Source organism: Fukomys damarensis, unplaced genomic scaffold (assembly GCF_012274545.1).
Source record: "Fukomys damarensis isolate Sample0158 unplaced genomic scaffold, DMR_v1.0_HiC HiC_scaffold_24, whole genome shotgun sequence".
Taxonomy (NCBI): Eukaryota; Metazoa; Chordata; class Mammalia; order Rodentia; family Bathyergidae; genus Fukomys; species Fukomys damarensis.
The window spans coordinates 26,388,326-26,408,959 of record NW_022900936.1 but is presented as its reverse complement, the minus strand read 5'-3'; the positions used below and the strand labels follow the sequence as shown (position 1 = coordinate 26,408,959).

General features: G+C 34.0%; 1 protein-coding gene and 1 long non-coding RNA gene across 3 annotated transcripts in view; one reads left to right on the top strand and one right to left on the bottom strand.

Moving 5' to 3' along the window:
• Positions 1-4,789, bottom strand: part of Hspa13 (heat shock protein family A (Hsp70) member 13) — an 8,964-nt gene extending 4,175 nt beyond the window's left edge. The window contains exons 1-3 of the mRNA XM_010645665.3: positions 4,677-4,789; positions 3,258-3,598; positions 1,130-1,343 (exon numbers count right to left, since the gene is read on the bottom strand). Coding sequence (XP_010643967.1) covers positions 1,130-1,343; positions 3,258-3,598; positions 4,677-4,701 — 580 coding nt within the window. The 5' untranslated portion in view covers positions 4,702-4,789. The remainder of the gene's footprint in view (positions 1-1,129; positions 1,344-3,257; positions 3,599-4,676) is intronic.
• The window catches only part of LOC104877264, a 314,343-nt gene continuing 298,173 nt past the window's right edge, over positions 4,465-20,634 (top strand). The window contains exons 1-3 of one of the 2 annotated variants that reach the window (XR_784552.2): positions 4,465-4,538; positions 4,707-5,025; positions 19,847-19,936. This is a non-coding gene — a long non-coding RNA (uncharacterized LOC104877264). Of the gene's footprint in view, positions 4,539-4,706; positions 5,026-19,846; positions 19,937-20,634 lie in introns of those variants that run through there. The other variant, XR_004518792.1, reaches the window with a different exon arrangement.

Below are 20,634 nucleotides of genomic sequence, written 5' to 3'. Positions count from 1 at the left end.
AAAAAAAAAAAAAAAAAAAAAAAAAGACATTATCTTTCAGGAGCCATAACAACATTCAAACTCTAAAGAACTCTTAATACCTTTCTCTGTAGCTCTGTGAATTCATAATTTTGTACTGGTCACACCAGCCAACTTCCTATCCTTTATCATACCACCAAATTCCCACTGTATTTTGTTGCACTGTTTCCATTCCCTATATTGTCCACTTCCTCCATGTGTCTCCATGGCTAACTACCTCACTTCGGTCAAGTCTTGCTGAAAGAAACTTTCCTGACTAACTTAAGGAAAAGAATAAAACTTAAGGTCCCCATCCCCTGACCATCACCAGCAATCCCTTCACCCTGCTCTTCTTTTGTACAGCATGTTATTTTTGCATATACATCTTTATTGGTGTTTCTCAACTAGAAGTATTTTTTTCCCAGGAGACATGGCAATGAATGAAAGCATATTTTACTATTATCACTTGGGGGGAAAGGATGCAGCTAGTATCTACCAAGTAGAGACTAGAGATGCTGAAAACTGCCTGTTGCACAGGATAGTTCCTTGCAACAAAGAATTATCCTGCCCAAAATGTCAATACAGAGGTATCTTGCTTCACGAACTTCATTCTGTGACCCTGGTCACAAACCCAAATGGATGAGAATTGAATCAAATTTCCTCATAAGGTCAACGTTGAACCTAACCATTAAACTTGATTTTATGTTTATTTTATGCTTATTCTGCTTCCCTTCAAATATGATCTACATAACAGGATTTACCTGTTATTTGCTAAGGGATTCAGTATTTGTTGAATAGCTTAAATGAATTATCTTTTGCTTCAGATTTTTTCTGAAAACATTACATTCGCTTTAACACTGAGTTTCAGAAGAAAAAATCCCTCACTATATGTGTCCGTGTATTCTCTCTCAGCCGTTGTCATGTGTCTGATAGGCTCTTCTTTTGAAATATGCAAATTGATAAGAGCTTTCATAATGATCATTTAAAATCTATATAAAAATTCACCTAATTTACCTACCACCTATTTTATGTGCCTACATCTGTGATTTATAAAATGATAAATCTACCACATTAGATTTTCAAACTAAACAAAATTTTGAGAAAAATACAACTCAGGAAAGGGTGCTGTTACCTGCAAGTTTAGCAGCTTCAACTGTTGAACTTCTCTGTTTCAGGTCAAATTCTGCTGGTACAGAAATGACAGCATTAACAACTGGCATTCCAAGATATTTCTCTGCCATTTGCTTTAATTTCAACAACAGTCGCGAACCAACATATTCTGGGGAAACGGTGATGGTCTTATTACTTGTCACGGAAAACTCAGCCATTCCATCTTTGTTTAACACCTGTAAAGAATATTAAAAGAAAAGTAGAAGTATGTATCTATGTACATATATAGTTAAATATATGTAGACTTAATAAAAATTTACTTTTATCTTTAAAAGTTATACCATTTATTATAATCTACCAGTCATTTGATAAGACTAGAACTTATTAAAATGCTACACTTAAAAATCTACAAAATGAATTCACATTATAGTTTTCAAGAGCACAATAAAATTTATTACAACATATTCTTATTACATATTTGTTTAATGAATGAAAGAATGCTTTGTTTTATCTGCAGGGGATATGTATTAAGACCAACTTTCAATGGCTAACTTTTCACTTAAAGAAGGCATTTTATGGCATTTCTAAATTGCCAGTAGAACTTCCTAAGTATCATAATACCTTTCGCTGGAGATCTGTGACTTCCTAACTGCACTGGTCACAATGGCCCACTTCCTATTCTCTATTTACCACTATATTTTGCTACACTCTTTCCACTCTTACATTTTGTGATAATTATTTGAACACAAGTAAATGGATATCTCATCTGATAACCAAGATGGCTACAACTATGTGACTAATGGATGGGCAGCACACACAACAGACAAAAGAATGATACAATCTAGGTGGGACTGAATAGGATGGTACAAAATTTCGTCATGCTAGGAATGGTGCACAATTTAAAATTTATGAATAATTTATTTCTGAAATATTGCATCAATATTTTTGGATAGTGGAAAGTGAAACTGTAAAATGCAAAATCACAGATAAAGGTAGATTAATGTATAAGGGATAACATTGCTCAACCATGACTGTAATTTAGCATCTTTTCTTTCTTTTTTCCCATTTAATTTGTTTCTAAAACTAATAGCTATCTAAAAGAAAAATTTTAGTACTTTATTATGTTCTCCAAGAAGCAAATATCACTTACCTTCTTAATTCCATGAAAGTATGTATTGTATGTTAAGTCATTATCCAGGCTAATGCTGGTTTTCATTTAAAAGCTAGATTAACTCTAAGAACATACTAGCCTAGTTTTACCAACAAATTACATTAATAGCAATAGTAAAGAGAATCAACCTGAGGAATTAAAGAATTTTTATTACAAATCTTATAAATGGGCTTCAATCAAGAAAATCTTATTTCCTACAAAGTTATTTCACCAGGCTGGGAAAAATTAAACCAAGCTACACAGATATTATTAATAAGACATGCAAAGATATCAATACCATCACAAATAACAGAATCAGATCAATTAAAAATTATAACATAAAATAACTCTTAGATGAGTAAAGTACCCAAAACTTTAATTTAGAGGACATGTATAGCTTTAGATTATTTTGTCATTACATGAAGATTATAAGACTAAGAAGCTAAAAAAGAACAAAGTAACAAACCTACAAGTGCATACTTGCCCAACCTCCAACATTATTGTGATATCAGGAAAATAAGAAATTGTATACGGATAGGGGACTAATCATTAAATAAAATAGTTATTTCACACAATCATTACAGATGATGCAAACTTCCGAACCATATATGACATAATAATGAGTTTCAAATAAGTCAGAAAACATCATGTCTAGTATGTGCTCTTTTTATGTATATAATCATGTATACACACACACACAAACAATACTTATGTATAGTAAGTACATGATGTTTCATGAACAATCCTGCTACCTGGAAAGAGCCAAAGAGACATTCTGAGGATGGCAGAGAAGCACGTGTTAAGGCTCTAAATCCTTGATAGCACTGGGGAGTCAATGAATTAGCCCACCGTGGAGCAACTGTGGAATTTCTTACGTGAACTAATGTAACTTTCATGGAGATTAAGCTAGTTGAGACAGGATGTTTTGTAATGTGCTATCAAAACAGAAATTGAAGCAGGTGTAACAGACATTAAGAAAGATTTTAGATTAATCTCTTACCTTAAATGGGTATCTGCCAACTTCAGCCTCGAGTTCCTCAGGAGTGAAAATCTTACCTATGAATCTTTTGGCATCATATATTGTGTTTTGAGGATTTGAATCTGCCAGCTCTAAGCTCTCATATCCCACATACACATCGTGGTCAGTAAAGGACACCATGCTGGGTATGCTGATATGACCATTTTCATCTGGAATTACCTTTACTTTTCCTGTGCCAGGAAAAAACACTCCAACAGAACAATAGGTGGTACCCAGGTCAATGCCAATTACTTTAGGAGTGGGCAATGGTAAATACTGTTGTGCCAAATAGCCAGCCAACAGGAGAGTCAAAACGGCTGATCCTGAAAATAGGTAAATTAAAAGATACGTTTTATCAGACAACTACAATTTACTAAATAACTTTAGCAAAGAACTCTTATTATCACTTCGTGAAACAAGACCAAAAATATAAATCTCAAAATATTTTAGTTTATAGGACTAGTAACACTTCTCTCATACATCAAGTTTTTCATAATGTAAACTGGCTATAATTTAAAATGAAGTAATGACAACACAAAAAGCCTGTGTGTTTATGTAGTTCACTAACAAGAGAAGAAAGAAATAAAATGTATTCTATTTCAATAATAATACTGCCGATAGTCACAGGAAAAACCATTTGAAGCAAGAGCCAGATATGGTAGAATTCTTTGATTAATTGATACTTAATTTTATAGCTTTCTAAACATCTTTAATCATCATTACTAAAAAGGAACTCCTTTATTGAAATTCTCACATCAAAAGCTTTGTTATTGTAAAGCTAAAACTGCCTTCTGTAGTTTCAGAAGGTGCTATACACCTGCTACCACTCACCTTACATACACCCTAAACGTCAGTCTGCAGGACTGTATTACTGTCAGTTCATCCTCACTCGAAAAAAAATGAAACCTAGTGCCAATCCCACTTTCCTTTTGCACCAGATGCATTTCATCACTTTTGGGCGAGGAAGGTAATTCCCAAGGCGATTTGGTGTAAAGCGTACCGGAGCCCGAATCTCCTCAAACTCAACATCCTAAAAGCCTACAGCTCCGGATGCTGATGCTGCGCCTTCCCCTCTCTTCTACAAAAGGGGTCTTGGGAGGCTCGACTTCAGCCAGTAATTCTAAGCTGAGTTTGGGTTGGAAAGAACACGTCGCTCAGTTCGAAGGCCTTTAGACAGACGCAGCCAGTTCTCTTATTAGGGCCTACTCGGGCCCATACCTCAAAGAAACGCTCCCACCTGCTGCGAACATCCCCAAACCCTCTGTAAGTCACCTTTCCAATTTCTCTCCTACTGCGTCATAGGGATACAGTAGGTGAAACAACCACCCCGCCCACTCTGGCATGCCCACCTCCTCAACGCCCGACAGGGCGAAAGAGAACAGGAACCCGTTGGGCACTAACCTAAGATCGTCATTTCTCCGGCCATTACAGTCCCGTTTAAGAGGCTTGGGATGACTGCACAGTACACAAATCTCCGCCCCAGCACCGCCGGCCGCCCCGCTGCCCTCTGGGAAATGTAGTCCGAAGGCTCTAATCCAGCTCTAGACGCTACCTCTCCGATCCCAGCACGGACTTCAACTACCGAGAGGCTGGTCGGCCGACCGCCGCCATTCAACAGCTGCCAGTGACATCAGAGCCGCCTTCACACGAAGAGGCTACCAAGCCAATTAGGATGAGGCGGAAGCCATCCAACGCATAACTGGAGTTTACAGTGTATAATCAAACTTGAAAACGCCCGAACCAACCTGAGGTAATAATTCACGTCAGCCCTCTCCCGGCGCTTTGCTTTCCGGGAAGTGTAGTTCTGGACTTTGCCTACCCCATTGAGGGAGTGGAGAGTGGGTACCCTCAGGATATTGCTTTCTTGGGTTCTGTCCTTAATCAGGTACAGTATGGGCCTTTGTCCTTTCATTCTCCCTTTTAAAGCGTGCTCCCTTGGTTATGATTTAGGTTAAAGAGTTTCTCTGTACCTCATCCCCCACTCGTGCACCCCGGTCCAATCCCATCAGCCTCCCCAGAAGACCCCTTGACACAGTACTGGCCTACAGAGGTCTAGTATGATGTTCCTACTCCTTGTGCTGAGACCTAACAGATCTTTGGGCCTCTGCTTTTGTTTTGAGGTAAATGAATTAAAATTACTGTAATCTTTACTCAATACAATTTAGCAAGAATACAGGGACAAAAAAAAGAAAAAAGAAAAGAAAAGAAAACAGGGACAGTTTTTTTTTTTTCGATTACTAACACCAAAGGGGATCATTAAAAAACAGAACAAAACCCCTCAGGTTTCTCTTGAATTAAGTCATAAGGGACCAGAATTGCCTGTATAGACAGGTCCTTTAACAAGTATTGGCCATTTAGGACATTAAAACCACTTTGTGTTTTAAAAATATGTAAAATATGAAAAGTATATGTTTATAGTGAGTACAATTCAGTAAAAATGTGAATAATCATAATTTAAGGAATAATTTCATGAATACTGTTAGGTGTAATTAAGTTTTAACAAATATTGAGCAGTTACTATGTTCAAACAGTAGTAGCTGCTCACAAAACAAAAAAGGAGAGAATGGTCAACACTCAATTTGATAGGGCATATTTCCCAATTTCAGTAAAGACAGAAGTCAGAAACAGAATTTAAGACTATACTTTTAACTAGAAGAGAAAGTTTGCTGGAAGAGAATATGTCTGAGCCGTGTTTTGAAGACTAACAGACATAGGTTAATGACACAATGAAAAGCAGTAGGCTATGGATATTCAAGGTAGAAGGAACAGAATTACTAAAAGCATAGGAGCAGAAGATCACTTGTTATGGTTTATATGTAGATATTTCCTTGAAGCCTCATATGTCATAAATGGGCATTTTGAAAATGATTGAATTATAGGGCATTATAGCTGACTTCCTCTTAGGAGATAAGGCTCTATTGGAAGAGGCAAGTCACTGTGGGCGTGACCTGGAATGTGCATCTCCTTTCCCATCTCCCTTGACACTGCTTCCCTGCAGCTGCCATGATGAGAACAGTTTCTCCTCCAATACTCCCCTCTGCCATACTCTCCTGCCTTGCAGCCACCCAAGCATATATTGAAACCTCTACAAAATGAGCCACAATAAACTTAAGTTGAGGATGTCCATTTTTGTGTCTCAGCAATGAGGAAAGTAATTAAGATACATCCTTTAGAATAAGAACTCCCAGTCATGCAGCATAGGGTAGAATCTGAGGCTGGACTGGAAACAGATCAAATCTAGATTAGTCATTTGTGCTAGGCACTGCTCATTGCTATTCTCCCTGCTACCCACACCTTCCTTCTTGGTAATATGATCCTCACTTGTTCAAGAAATAGAGATTATATGTTCTCAGAATGGAAGGTCTTTTAACCCTGGGGTAAAATCAAGATTAAATAAATAGGTTATATTAGTTTTCTATTGCTGTCTTAACAAATATAGTGGCAGCTGACACAAATTTATTATTTTGCAATTCTCAAATTCTACAACTTTCCACAATTTGCCAATCTATATTTCATGATACATGATATGTTTTGAAATGTTTAATGCAAAATTAAGTTATACCTACTATTTCCCACTGAAACAAAATCTGGAACCATAGAACCATGGAAAAGGGAAGAAAACACTCAGGTTAGGGACACTGGCTCCAGAAACTATCTCACAGAACCAATCCAATGAAACAGCCTGCCCTATTTTTAAGACTTTTAGTTAACAACTGATGATAGACCTGCCAACTATGACTTGAAGACTAGCATTGCATCAGGGTTGCCAGCTCCTGCAAGCTCTGAAAGCCCCAGTGAATTCTCTTTCATAATAATTTTCATAGATTTAGCTGTCCTAATGAAGCCACAAACTATTACTTTGTTTTCTGGGCCATTCAGCCTATATGCATTTGTGTCCTGGACTACAATCCTATACTCTATTCCCAAAAGTTTTGTTGTTGTAGATTTATCTCTGTGTTTTAAACTTGTTAGTTGTATATGGATATTTGATCTAATTTGTTTTTTCTTTCTTTCTTTTTCTTGAAAGACTAATTTTTTTCTTTTTTTTATGTATATATTTTTTTGGTTAGGAAGCCAAAAAAAGAAAAGTTGAAATTCTAACATCTAATGTCCCAGAATGTGATCCTATTTGGAAATTGGTTTATTTACACATATAATCAGATAATATGAGGTCACAATCAAATAGAGTGGTCTCTCTTAATCCAATATTACCGGTGTAGCCATAAGAAAACAGAAAAATACAAGGAAAATGTTATGTGATTACAAAGGTAGAAATTTGAGTTAAGACAAGTAATCCAAAGAAGGCCAAGATTGTCAGCAAACCAGTAGGAGCTAGGTAGAGACAAAGATAAATTCCCCTACAGGTTTCAAAGTGAACATGCCTCTCTTACCCATTAATTTGGACTTGTGGTCTTCAGTGGCACAAGACAATAAATTTTTGTTGTATCAATTGATCCTGCTGTGGTATTTTGTTATATCAGAACAAAAAAAACTACACAGTATCTGACAGGAAAAAATATGTAAATGATAATCAGTGTTGATGAGTGTGTCTACAATTGTTCACTATAGGCCAGTAATGATGAACCTTTTAGAGATGAGTGCCTAACATCAACCAAGAGCCCACTTATGTCAAAGTGCCAACACTACATTAAACCTGAATATTAAGATTTTAGGTGAGAAAAGAACAACTCAACATTAACATCTTTTATTTTAAAAGAAAAGCACAATAACATGCATACCATAGGTTTGCTACCACTGCCATAGACCTATTTGTGGAGGCCCTTTAGAAAGGATAATATTGTTTAAGTTATAAGTGCAAAGGCTTCCATTTGTAGCCAGGCTTCAGTCAGCTTTCACAAAGATATGGAAAATTGGACAAAACAACGAAACAATTTAAGACCTTGAATAATAAAGACAGATTATGATAACTGAGAAATGGGAAAAATAATGTAAGATCTACAGTAATTCTGGATTTCTACTCAGAAGAATAATTTAAGGCCTCATTGTACAGAAGGAAGTCCCAAGGAGAGCACAGTGGCATAAATAAATTGAAAGTACAGATCCTCAGAGTTAAGGGAGTGTGCAGAAGCTGACATTTCAGGAAATGGCTCTGGAAAGGTGAGAGTTATGCAAAGCAGCAGAAATCTATTCAATAATTATTCAAGTAGGTGGACAGTTCTACCTCATACTATATACCCCAAAATTAACTTGAAATCATTGATCTAAATGTAAAAGCTAAAACTGTAAATTTTATGGAAGTAAGAACTAGAGAAACTGCAACCTTCTTTTAATCAGATTTCCTGAGTAAGGTATAGAAATAATGAGCCATCAAAACTGGGTGAATGGAATATCATCTTTAAAAAGGTCTACTCAGAGAAATGAAAAAAAAAAAAACCGTACAAAACATTCCCAATACATATATCTGACAAAGGACTTGCATCTAGATTATATGATTACCTCGTACAACTAAATAATATGACCAAAGATGGCTATTTAAATATTGGTCATAAGATTTTAACAGACACTTTGGAAAAGAAACACAAATTGCTAATAAATGCATGGACATGCAAATTATCAGGGACATAAAAATTAAAACCACTGCACATCTACTACAATGGCTCAAATTCACATGTGACTGTATAGATTTGGAGCAACTGGAGCTCCAAAAAATTGTTGACTAAAGGTAATGTAAAATGTCATATTAACTCTGCAAAAATAGTTTGACAGTTTTTAAAATAAGGCTATATGTATACTCACCATATGATCTAGCAATTTTACTTAGTATTTAACCAGGGAAAATAAATAGCATATGAGCAAACATGCCTAAGAATACATGCAATGAGTTAGTGAGACCCTTTCTCAGAATAAAAAAATTTGTAAAAAAGACTGGGATGTAGTTCAGTAAGGCCAGCGTTCAAAACCCAGTACTACACAAACACAAAGTGAGATATATGAAATAAGATTTTTTTATAATAGCCCTAAACTGAAATAATCATATGTCCATTAATGGTTGACTGAATAATTTTATTGTGCAGTTGTGAACAAGGGATTTTAAACATGTCCGCAGGAAGATTGTTTACCTGAATAACTTCAGCAGATCTTTTTGTAGTAGGTTCTAAATAGAAACGATCCAAATGTCCATAAGCAGGTCAATAAATATGTATATTGTTATATTGTGGTATATCCGCACGATGGAATAGCACTCATCAATAGAAAGAAGTTTACTGATGGATACGATATTATACTGAGCTGAGTGAAACAAACCATGTACAAAAGAGCTCATACTCTGATTCCTTTTTTTTTCTTTTTATTGAGTTTACTGGTACATTTTAAGTATACAGTACAGTTACATTCATTATTGGGATCTTGTGTAAAAGGGAAGAAAACACTCAGGTTAGGGACACTGGCTCCAGAAACTATCTCACAGAACCAATCCAATGAAACAGCCTGCCCTATTTTTAAGACTTTTAGTTAACAACTGATGATAGACCTGCCAACTATGACTTGAAGACTAGCATTGCATCAGGGTTGCCAGCTCCTGCAAGCTCTGAAAGCCCCAGTGAATTCTCTTTCATAATAATTTTCATAGATTTAGCTGTCCTAATGAAGCCACAAACTATTACTTTGTTTTCTGGGCCATTCAGCCTATATGCATTTGTGTCCTGGACTACAATCCTATACTCTATTCCCAAAAGTTTTGTTGTTGTAGATTTATCTCTGTGTTTTAAACTTGTTAGTTGTATATGGATATTTGATCTAATTTGTTTTTTCTTTCTTTCTTTTTCTTGAAAGACTAATTTTTTTCTTTTTTTTATGTATATATTTTTTTGGTTAGGAAGCCAAAAAAAGAAAAGTTGAAATTCTAACATCTAATGTCCCAGAATGTGATCCTATTTGGAAATTGGTTTATTTACACATATAATCAGATAATATGAGGTCACAATCAAATAGAGTGGTCTCTCTTAATCCAATATTACCGGTGTAGCCATAAGAAAACAGAAAAATACAAGGAAAATGTTATGTGATTACAAAGGTAGAAATTTGAGTTAAGACAAGTAATCCAAAGAAGGCCAAGATTGTCAGCAAACCAGTAGGAGCTAGGTAGAGACAAAGATAAATTCCCCTACAGGTTTCAAAGTGAACATGCCTCTCTTACCCATTAATTTGGACTTGTGGTCTTCAGTGGCACAAGACAATAAATTTTTGTTGTATCAATTGATCCTGCTGTGGTATTTTGTTATATCAGAACAAAAAAAACTACACAGTATCTGACAGGAAAAAATATGTAAATGATAATCAGTGTTGATGAGTGTGTCTACAATTGTTCACTATAGGCCAGTAATGATGAACCTTTTAGAGATGAGTGCCTAACATCAACCAAGAGCCCACTTATGTCAAAGTGCCAACACTACATTAAACCTGAATATTAAGATTTTAGGTGAGAAAAGAACAACTCAACATTAACATCTTTTATTTTAAAAGAAAAGCACAATAACATGCATACCATAGGTTTGCTACCACTGCCATAGACCTATTTGTGGAGGCCCTTTAGAAAGGATAATATTGTTTAAGTTATAAGTGCAAAGGCTTCCATTTGTAGCCAGGCTTCAGTCAGCTTTCACAAAGATATGGAAAATTGGACAAAACAACGAAACAATTTAAGACCTTGAATAATAAAGACAGATTATGATAACTGAGAAATGGGAAAAATAATGTAAGATCTACAGTAATTCTGGATTTCTACTCAGAAGAATAATTTAAGGCCTCATTGTACAGAAGGAAGTCCCAAGGAGAGCACAGTGGCATAAATAAATTGAAAGTACAGATCCTCAGAGTTAAGGGAGTGTGCAGAAGCTGACATTTCAGGAAATGGCTCTGGAAAGGTGAGAGTTATGCAAAGCAGCAGAAATCTATTCAATAATTATTCAAGTAGGTGGACAGTTCTACCTCATACTATATACCCCAAAATTAACTTGAAATCATTGATCTAAATGTAAAAGCTAAAACTGTAAATTTTATGGAAGTAAGAACTAGAGAAACTGCAACCTTCTTTTAATCAGATTTCCTGAGTAAGGTATAGAAATAATGAGCCATCAAAACTGGGTGAATGGAATATCATCTTTAAAAAGGTCTACTCAGAGAAATGAAAAAAAAAAAAACCGTACAAAACATTCCCAATACATATATCTGACAAAGGACTTGCATCTAGATTATATGATTACCTCGTACAACTAAATAATATGACCAAAGATGGCTATTTAAATATTGGTCATAAGATTTTAACAGACACTTTGGAAAAGAAACACAAATTGCTAATAAATGCATGGACATGCAAATTATCAGGGACATAAAAATTAAAACCACTGCACATCTACTACAATGGCTCAAATTCACATGTGACTGTATAGATTTGGAGCAACTGGAGCTCCAAAAAATTGTTGACTAAAGGTAATGTAAAATGTCATATTAACTCTGCAAAAATAGTTTGACAGTTTTTAAAATAAGGCTATATGTATACTCACCATATGATCTAGCAATTTTACTTAGTATTTAACCAGGGAAAATAAATAGCATATGAGCAAACATGCCTAAGAATACATGCAATGAGTTAGTGAGACCCTTTCTCAGAATAAAAAAATTTGTAAAAAAGACTGGGATGTAGTTCAGTAAGGCCAGCGTTCAAAACCCAGTACTACACAAACACAAAGTGAGATATATGAAATAAGATTTTTTTATAATAGCCCTAAACTGAAATAATCATATGTCCATTAATGGTTGACTGAATAATTTTATTGTGCAGTTGTGAACAAGGGATTTTAAACATGTCCGCAGGAAGATTGTTTACCTGAATAACTTCAGCAGATCTTTTTGTAGTAGGTTCTAAATAGAAACGATCCAAATGTCCATAAGCAGGTCAATAAATATGTATATTGTTATATTGTGGTATATCCGCACGATGGAATAGCACTCATCAATAGAAAGAAGTTTACTGATGGATACGATATTATACTGAGCTGAGTGAAACAAACCATGTACAAAAGAGCTCATACTCTGATTCCTTTTTTTTTCTTTTTATTGAGTTTACTGGTACATTTTAAGTATACAGTACAGTTACATTCATTATTGGGATCTTGTGCCATTACATGACAGGTCTTGGTTCTCATTTTTTCCCCTTGTCCCTGCCCTCCCTTCATCCCCTCCTCCCCTCCCCATTTACAAACACTTTATTTCCATTTTTTCATTTTCTCATATTTTTTTCTTTTCCCTTATTCCCTTTCCCCTACCCTAGAAAAGAAAAATCTAATACACAGTGTTAGAAAGCAGAGGGAGACAGTAGAACTTTTGTGGTAAAGCAAATGTCCTTTATCTCAGTTGTGGTTATAGTATAAAAGGGTGTGTGTGTGTGTGTGTGTGTGTGTGTGTGTTTAGCAAATTCATCAGATTACACCTTCAAATTTGATGCATTTTATTGTCTGTAAGTTATGCCTCAATAAATTTGACTAGAAAAACAAAAAAAATCTATATATGACAACTGTAGAGAATAATACCACAAATTCTGAACATTCTACTTCTAGGAGTCTATAGATATTATATTTTAAAATTTTTATTAGTACGTGTTTGCTGTACCTAGTGTTTACATTCCTTGTGGGGAGTTGTTATATGCATGTAACATAGCTTTAACTTTTGTCATCCCTTTTTTCTCCTTTCTTCCCCCTCCCTGATTCTCTTGATCCTTTCCCCTTCTAGAGAAAGATCTATCTCCCTACTTTTTATGATCAGTATTTTATTTTGTTCTTTTTTATGTTTTGGGTTTTTCATATAAGAAAAACCATGAGATATTTAAAGTTATGTATCTGATTTATTTCACATAACATGATAGTCTCAAGGTGCGTCCTTTTTGGTACAAGTGAGTCAGGTTTTTCTTTATGGCAAAATAGTACTCCATTGTTTGTAAATACCACCTATTCTTTACCACTCATCTGTTGATAGCCATATAGGCTGCTTCCAAGATTTAGTTATTATGACAAAATCATTGTACTATGTATCGGTTATGGTGAAGAACTAAAATAGTCATCACTTCTAGGCATTTTGACTAAGATCAAGTGAAGAACTAAAATTTCCCTAAAAAAGGGGTCAGACCAGAGCAGTGGGTCACTGTGGGAATGACCTAGATGAGTATGTTTTTTCCCCTGCTCCTTTCCCTCTCTGATTCCTGGGTGCCCGAGGGAGCAGCTGTTCTGCCCCTGCCCTTATACCATGCCATTTCCACCTTAGAGCCAGCCAAACATGGACTGAATTCACTAGAAACTGAGCCAAATGAACTCCTCCTCTTTTAAGCTGTGGGTTTTGTGTACAATTCCCCCATTTTTGGAAATTGATATTTAAAAATCTCATACTGGAAAAGTAATGTCTTTGCTTGACTGCACCTTATTATGTGGTTCAGAAGCCTTTGTGTTTTTTTTGTTTTTTTTGTTTTTTTTCTGGTCCTGGGGATCTAACTCAGACCCTGTACTTACAAAGCAGGCAGTGGAACCACTGAGCCAAATCTCCAGCCCCCGAAGCCTTTGGAACTGGTTAGCTGAAGGACTTTGGAAAGATTTGGAGATGACAGATAGAGAAGCCTTAGAATACTGTAGGCTGAGCTTGATGAGTGCTTCTGGGAGTGTGACCTGGAAAGACATATTTTCTCTTTTTTTCCTATGCTCCCATGGTGCATAGGTGAGCAGCTGTACTATGCCATGGTTTTCCGTCATGCTGCTTCTGTCTCGTTGGGTTCATGATCTGAGCACACTGAAAATTGTGAGCTGAATAAACTTCTATTTGAAGTTGTGGGTATTGGGTATATTGTTTCCCAGTAATGGGAAAGTAGCTAATATATCTTCATTGCACATAGTAGGAGTCCTTCTCACAAAATGGCTGAAAATAAACTTATAAATAATCTATATTCTACCAAATAGTGAAATGCTATAACAAAATGCATTTTTGTTGTAGTATACAGCGATCACTATGACATGTTAATTAAAATCAAAGGTTAGGACAGGTAGTATTGATTTAGTTATTAAGATAACTTTGGATGAGTATAATATATATTTGAACCTCATTGTATGTCTATTTAACTGCTATTTTAACATATTAGCTTTACACTATCATTTCTATTCTTTCAACCATTGGTTATTTAGAAGTGTGCTGCTAAATTTGCAAGCCTTTGAGGATTCTCTATCATTTTTATGATTTTTTACTATAATTCTGTTATAGTTGGACAACATATCCTATGTGATTTTAATCCACTGGGAATATTCAAACTTTTCTTATTGTCTAGAATGTTTTCTGTTTTGGTAAATATCCCATGACTGTAAAAAATGTGTTTTCTGCTGGATGTAAATTTTTGAAAATATTTGGATGTTATTTAAAGCTTATGTATTCTAAATCTTTTGTTGCAAGGTGAGTTCTTTTTGTTACTGACTGTGATATTTAAATTTATCCATCAACGATTATGGATTTTACTAAGTATGTAGATGTTTAAGCTATGTCAGGTTTTGATTAATATATTTGGAAGTTCATATTTTAGGCACATACAAATTTAAGATGATCACCATTTTATCATCATAAAGTATTCTTTTTTATGTTTAGTAATAAATCTTGCTGTAGATTCTACTTGTCTGAGTTCCAGAACTTGAGCCAAGTTTAAGGAAAAACTCTCCGGTCTTTCCTGAGTACTTGGCAGAAATCTGAGAATAAATGACTCTAAGTTTTGTGCCTTAAATGGCTTACCATTTAGAAACCACATATTTTTCTCTTTTAAGTGCCTGATATACTTATACTTGCTTGTACTATCCTAGTTCTATCCCTGATATTCGTATAGTAATAATATGTTTCTATTGTTAATGTATGCTTAGTACATTTCTTTTCCCTCCTGTATTTCTCCACTCAATTATGTGAAGTGCCTCTAGCAAATAGTATATAGATGGGCTTGAGTTTTAATGCATCTTAATAAAATTTGACTTTTATTTGAATCATCAGTCAATTTATATTAAATACAGCCACAGATATAAATCAACACATGGTACCAGGTTGCTTTTTAAAAAAAAATCATCTGTATTTTAAAATTGTTTCCTGCTTTGCTTTAGATCAATTAATATTTTTATTATACTTTGTCTTTTATTTTGTTTCCTGTTAATATCATTTTTACTTTATTCTTTAAGAGTAGTCTTAATGATTTAAACCTATATCTTTGTCTTAATACAGTTAATCTTTGTATCATGTTTGGAAGAATTCAAATATCTTATAGCACTTTTTATTTATTTTGCTTCTTCCATTCTTGAACTATTATTGATGTCATATTTTATATGTAATACATTATGAGCTCCATAAATTATAATTAAATACTATGTTTAAATCATCAATATTCTTTTACATATGTCACTTTTATAATGTTTTTACTTTTTTTGCATGTTTTCATTTCCCATGATTTCCCTTCAGCCTCAAATTTTTTGTTAATATTTCTTTTTAGCAGCAAATTCTTTTACATTTTTAAAGTAGGATTGAAAACATATTTCACTTACATTTTGAAAAATAATTTCACTAGCTATAATACTTTGGCTAGCAGTTTTAATTATGTTTTCCTTTATGTACTTTAGAGATGCCATTCCATTACCTTTGTCTGCTATTGTTTGTTTAATAAGACCAACCCTCTGTCTCACTTTTTCTTTTTGAAGATATGTCCTTTTTTCTGTTTGAGTTTACTTTTTCTTTTCTTTGTTTTTGAGCAATTTAATGACATTTGGAAAATAGATTTTCTTTGCAATTCTACTTCTTCGGGTGATGGATATTCTTAGCTTTCTGGATAATGTATTAGTAAAACTTGGAAAATTCTCTTCCATATCTTTTCAAATATTGTTTCTGTTCCTTTTTTCCCCTGAGATATCAACTATATGCACATTAGTTCACATTCAGTATTAATTTTTGTTCTACATTCATTATTATTCAGTTCTAGTGTTTCTATTTCTTTTTCACTTTGTGATTTGGTTTGGATACTTTTCTCCTTCTATGTTAACTAATAATTTATTTACTACTGTCCAAGCAGATATTAAGCCTATTATAAACCTTTTAAATTTATATGCATTTCTTCAGCTGTAGAATGCTCCATTTGATTGTTATATTGATTTTAGTTATATTTGAATATACTCTTTTTTTCCCATTCTGTCCTTCATTTTTCTTCTTTATTTAAAATTATTATGTTAATTATTTTAAGTCTTCATCAGTTTATTACAATGACATTTATGGAAGTATTATGTAATCTGATTTACTCACTGTTTATTTTCATTTACATTTGTATGTCTCATATTTATTTTTATATTCCAGAACTATAGCAAGAGAGATTGATGTTATTTTCTCTCAGATAGGATTTGTCCTTTCTTCTTTTATGCAGACAGACTGAAGTCAATTCACCTGTTTCAGTAGGAATTTAACTAGAATAAGGATCACTTTGTATTAATTTATCCCCCTTGTAATAGAGGGACAGATAAAAACATGTATTTATTACAGTCACCTTCCTTTAGCAGAACTTTGTCTCCTAAGCATTCCAAGAAACAGAAGTTTCTGCTCTGCTTTATACTATTATGGACACTTTAGGTAAAAATATATAGTCAGACAGGGTTAAGCACTTGAGGGAGTCTGTGCAGAAAATGAAAACACATCAAAAACTGGCTATAGCCAGGGATTTAGCTCAGTGGTTCAGTGGCCTGCCTTGCAAGTGCAAGGACCTGAGTTCAATCCCCAGTACCAAACCAAACAAAACAAAACAAAAAAACAACAAAAAAACCTGGCTATAGGCACATCTGAAGATTAAAGTTACAATGGCCTAATTTACCTGCTTCCCTAAGGAAGCTTGAGATTATTGGTACCATTATTTTGAGATTTTCCATATTAATTAACAATTACCTCATTAGGTGTGGGACAACTCCCACTTACTAAGATTAAGACTACTAAGACGAAAAACAAGATCAAGACTATAGATTGTCTACCAAGGTTACTGATTTTATCCATATGCCCTTCCTATTGTTCAATCAATATTAGCTAAGTAGCTATATTTGTACTTGTTTTGGTTGATTATAACTTGACCCACGTTGTACCCACCCCTTGTGGCTTTGCTCTATAAAACTTTCTTAGAAAAATGGGATCATTGGCAACCCATTCAGGACCCCTCCAATTTCTCAGGAGCTATCTCTATTCCCCATCCTTATTCTCTATTCGTATTCCTTATTCTTATTCCCCAATACATTTTCCTGTTCTTAACCTCTGTTGTTCCTTATAATTCGTTCTTCAACTTTGGGGAACACAAACTCAGTGTATCTGGCATCTTGCAGATTGGGAATCACATTTATTTCTCCTGTATCAATGCCATACATCACTCATGTTTGGAGCTCCTGGGCCACCCCAAGCTCTGTTAATCTCTCTTTCTCCTAGTAATAGATATGTTTGCTTTTTGTTTGTTTGTTTGTTTTGCTTAGGTCAAGTTGGATCTTTAGCATATGCAAAGATTTAGAGAATGCTTTCAACAAAGAAAGCTGCTAGTCTCATCTTTCCTATGAAGAGATATATTGTCTTTTGGCAACAGTTGATTCAGTCTTCTCATCATTAAATGGACTTTTGGATTTTTTTTCTGAATTTGTTGACATGAGAATATAGCATATCTCTTCCCTTCTTTCTACTCAGAGGTTGGAATAGAAATAGACATTCTAACTTGTGTTTTAACTGCAGTTTATTTGTCAGGGCTTGTGTGAATACTGTGATTAAAATAATTTTGTCACATTTAGACTTGTAAGGGTTAACAACCTTAATTAGTTAACAGTGCCTGCTATGGGGTCAGATATGGAGTGTGGAACACATCATGCTATTTCTTTATCTAATTGCACTATTTCTTACTTTGTTCCTGATATTTTTTTAGTTAGTGAATGTACCCAACAAGTAAGAAAGATAGGAACAAGCAAGTACAATACAGTTGTCTTGTTCTCTGCTGTGGGTTCACTTCCTAGAATAGTGCTAAATACATTGTGTATATTTAAATATATTCACTGAAAGGATAAATAAAAAAGTAAATACTGTGAAAAAGGTGAGACCTTTACTTAAGTCTTGGAGTGTCACCTACGTTCAAGACTAAAACTCTTTCTAGCTCAGTTTTTGTATTTTTAGTTTGCAATACATGAAGATCAGATAATTTTGAATGAGTCATTGAATCAATGTGCTTTGGGATAGGCCATTATAAATATTTTTGGTGATGCTAAAATAATTAGAGATTTATGTATTCATTCTGTGAGTACTACTGGTTGCCTATACTGTGTCATATACTATACTGAGGGCAATTTAAACTAATATTAGTATGCAGGTTTATGCAATCAGTAAGACCATATATTTAAATTTTTAAGTGACTGCTACATAATGTATTCAAAGTGATAGATAAATTTTGCAAAACTAGTCATTCAGTCATATAATCTTGAAGTTGAAGATCAAAACAAATTGTCTCATAAAAGACAAATCATATGTTTTTGAACTACCTATTGTTAATTAGCATTTAAAATGTATTATTTAAGTTCCCTTTAAGTTATGAAAGTCTATTTGTTAACCAATTTGTTTAAATAAATAAAATATAAAATCGTAAGTACGATTTAATCACACAACTGATTTATATATATTTCAATCTTTATTTCTGAAATTGGATTTTAGGGTTGAATTTATACCTTTGTACAAACAGGAAAAGAGAGATTTAGAGTTATTTGGTACATAGTTTAGATTTAGATCTGCTTTATTAAATGAAAATATAATTCTTGGTATAGTGAACTTGGACTACCTTTAAAAATTCTATATAGTTAATAATTCCATGAATAACTTTGTGTCACATAATAATATTTATTTAGTTAATGAGTGAATTTAACCCCCTAACAGGAACAAGTGATTATAGATTTGTGTTCCTGTAAAATTTTCAGTTTTTTTATTCTAAGTATGACTAAATTATACATTATCTCTAATGCAAATTATAACCTTTAACTTTTCTTACTAGCAGCTTTAGAATTCATGTAAGAGTTTTACAACTAAATAGCTTTGGTTTCCTAGACTAAATTATGCCTTTTATTATGAAACTTCAATAGTTTCCTCCTGTTGGGTATCTTCACTTATCCTGAACCATCAAAACAGTATCTGACCACAGGAAAATCATTGTATTTTCAATATGGGTTTTGAGAAGGTTAATGAAACTATCCAGATGGTTAAAAATTATTTTGCAAAGCCAGACTAAATTTTTTACCAACTTCTCTGAATGATGTATGTCAAGAAACTCTTTTGGTTGAAATTGGGATGAAATCCACTAACTTGAGGTAGGATGGGATCTGTTGCATCATAGAAGAGAGAAAATACTGAGTCACCCATTAGAAGAAAGTTCCAGGGCTAGCTGTGTGATAATGATTGTATTAATGTAATCATTGATTACATAAATAATAGAAATGACCTTAGAGATTCCTTTTATCTACTAAAATTTTGTGTTTCCTTTTCTTATTCCCAACCCTTCATTTCCTCAGCACTATAAATTTGGTGAAGTATAAGAATTGAGGGATTCCTGAATTCAATAAGCTTCTATCTTCTAGATGTATTAGATGCTGAACTACATGGTGAGTAGTGGTTAAATTTCCCAAATAAATATTTATATTAGTGAAAAAGCGCTTTTTGAGTTCTATTTCATACCTTCATTTATTAAAGGGAAGTATTTTTGTCTCTTTTACTACAATGAAAAAGAGAGGTACTGTTGGCAATGGCTGAGATCTCAGTAAAGAAATTAATACTTTTGGTCTACAGTTCATATTAATATTTTAAATATGCATTTCGTGAAATTAGTTGTCCTTTTTCTAAAAATTTTAATTTGCAATATTCTGTGGTATATGTTAGACTTATCTACTTTAAGAGTTTCACATGTTGGGCTGGGGATTTAACTCAGTGGTTCTGCCGCCTGCTTCACAAGCACAGGGTCCCAAGTTTGATCCCTGGTACCCCCACCAAAAAAAGAATTTCAGATGTTAGCAATAATTTGTTTTATTAATGAAGTGATGAACTCAGTGGATTAGATGAAAAATATTGATGCCCTACATTTATTCTTTATTTTAATGTGAATTATTTTTTCTTTAAATTGTAGACCAGCTGAAAATATGCTTTATATAGGATATTGTAAAAAATGTAAACACAATATTATGTAAAGTTATAAGGTGACGGAAGCACTGAGCTAAATCCCCAGCCTGATTCTTGTAGCTTTTAGCTATGACTGTATACTTTTGCAATGGAGTTCTTCCATGTCTGTCTTTCCTTTCCTCAATTA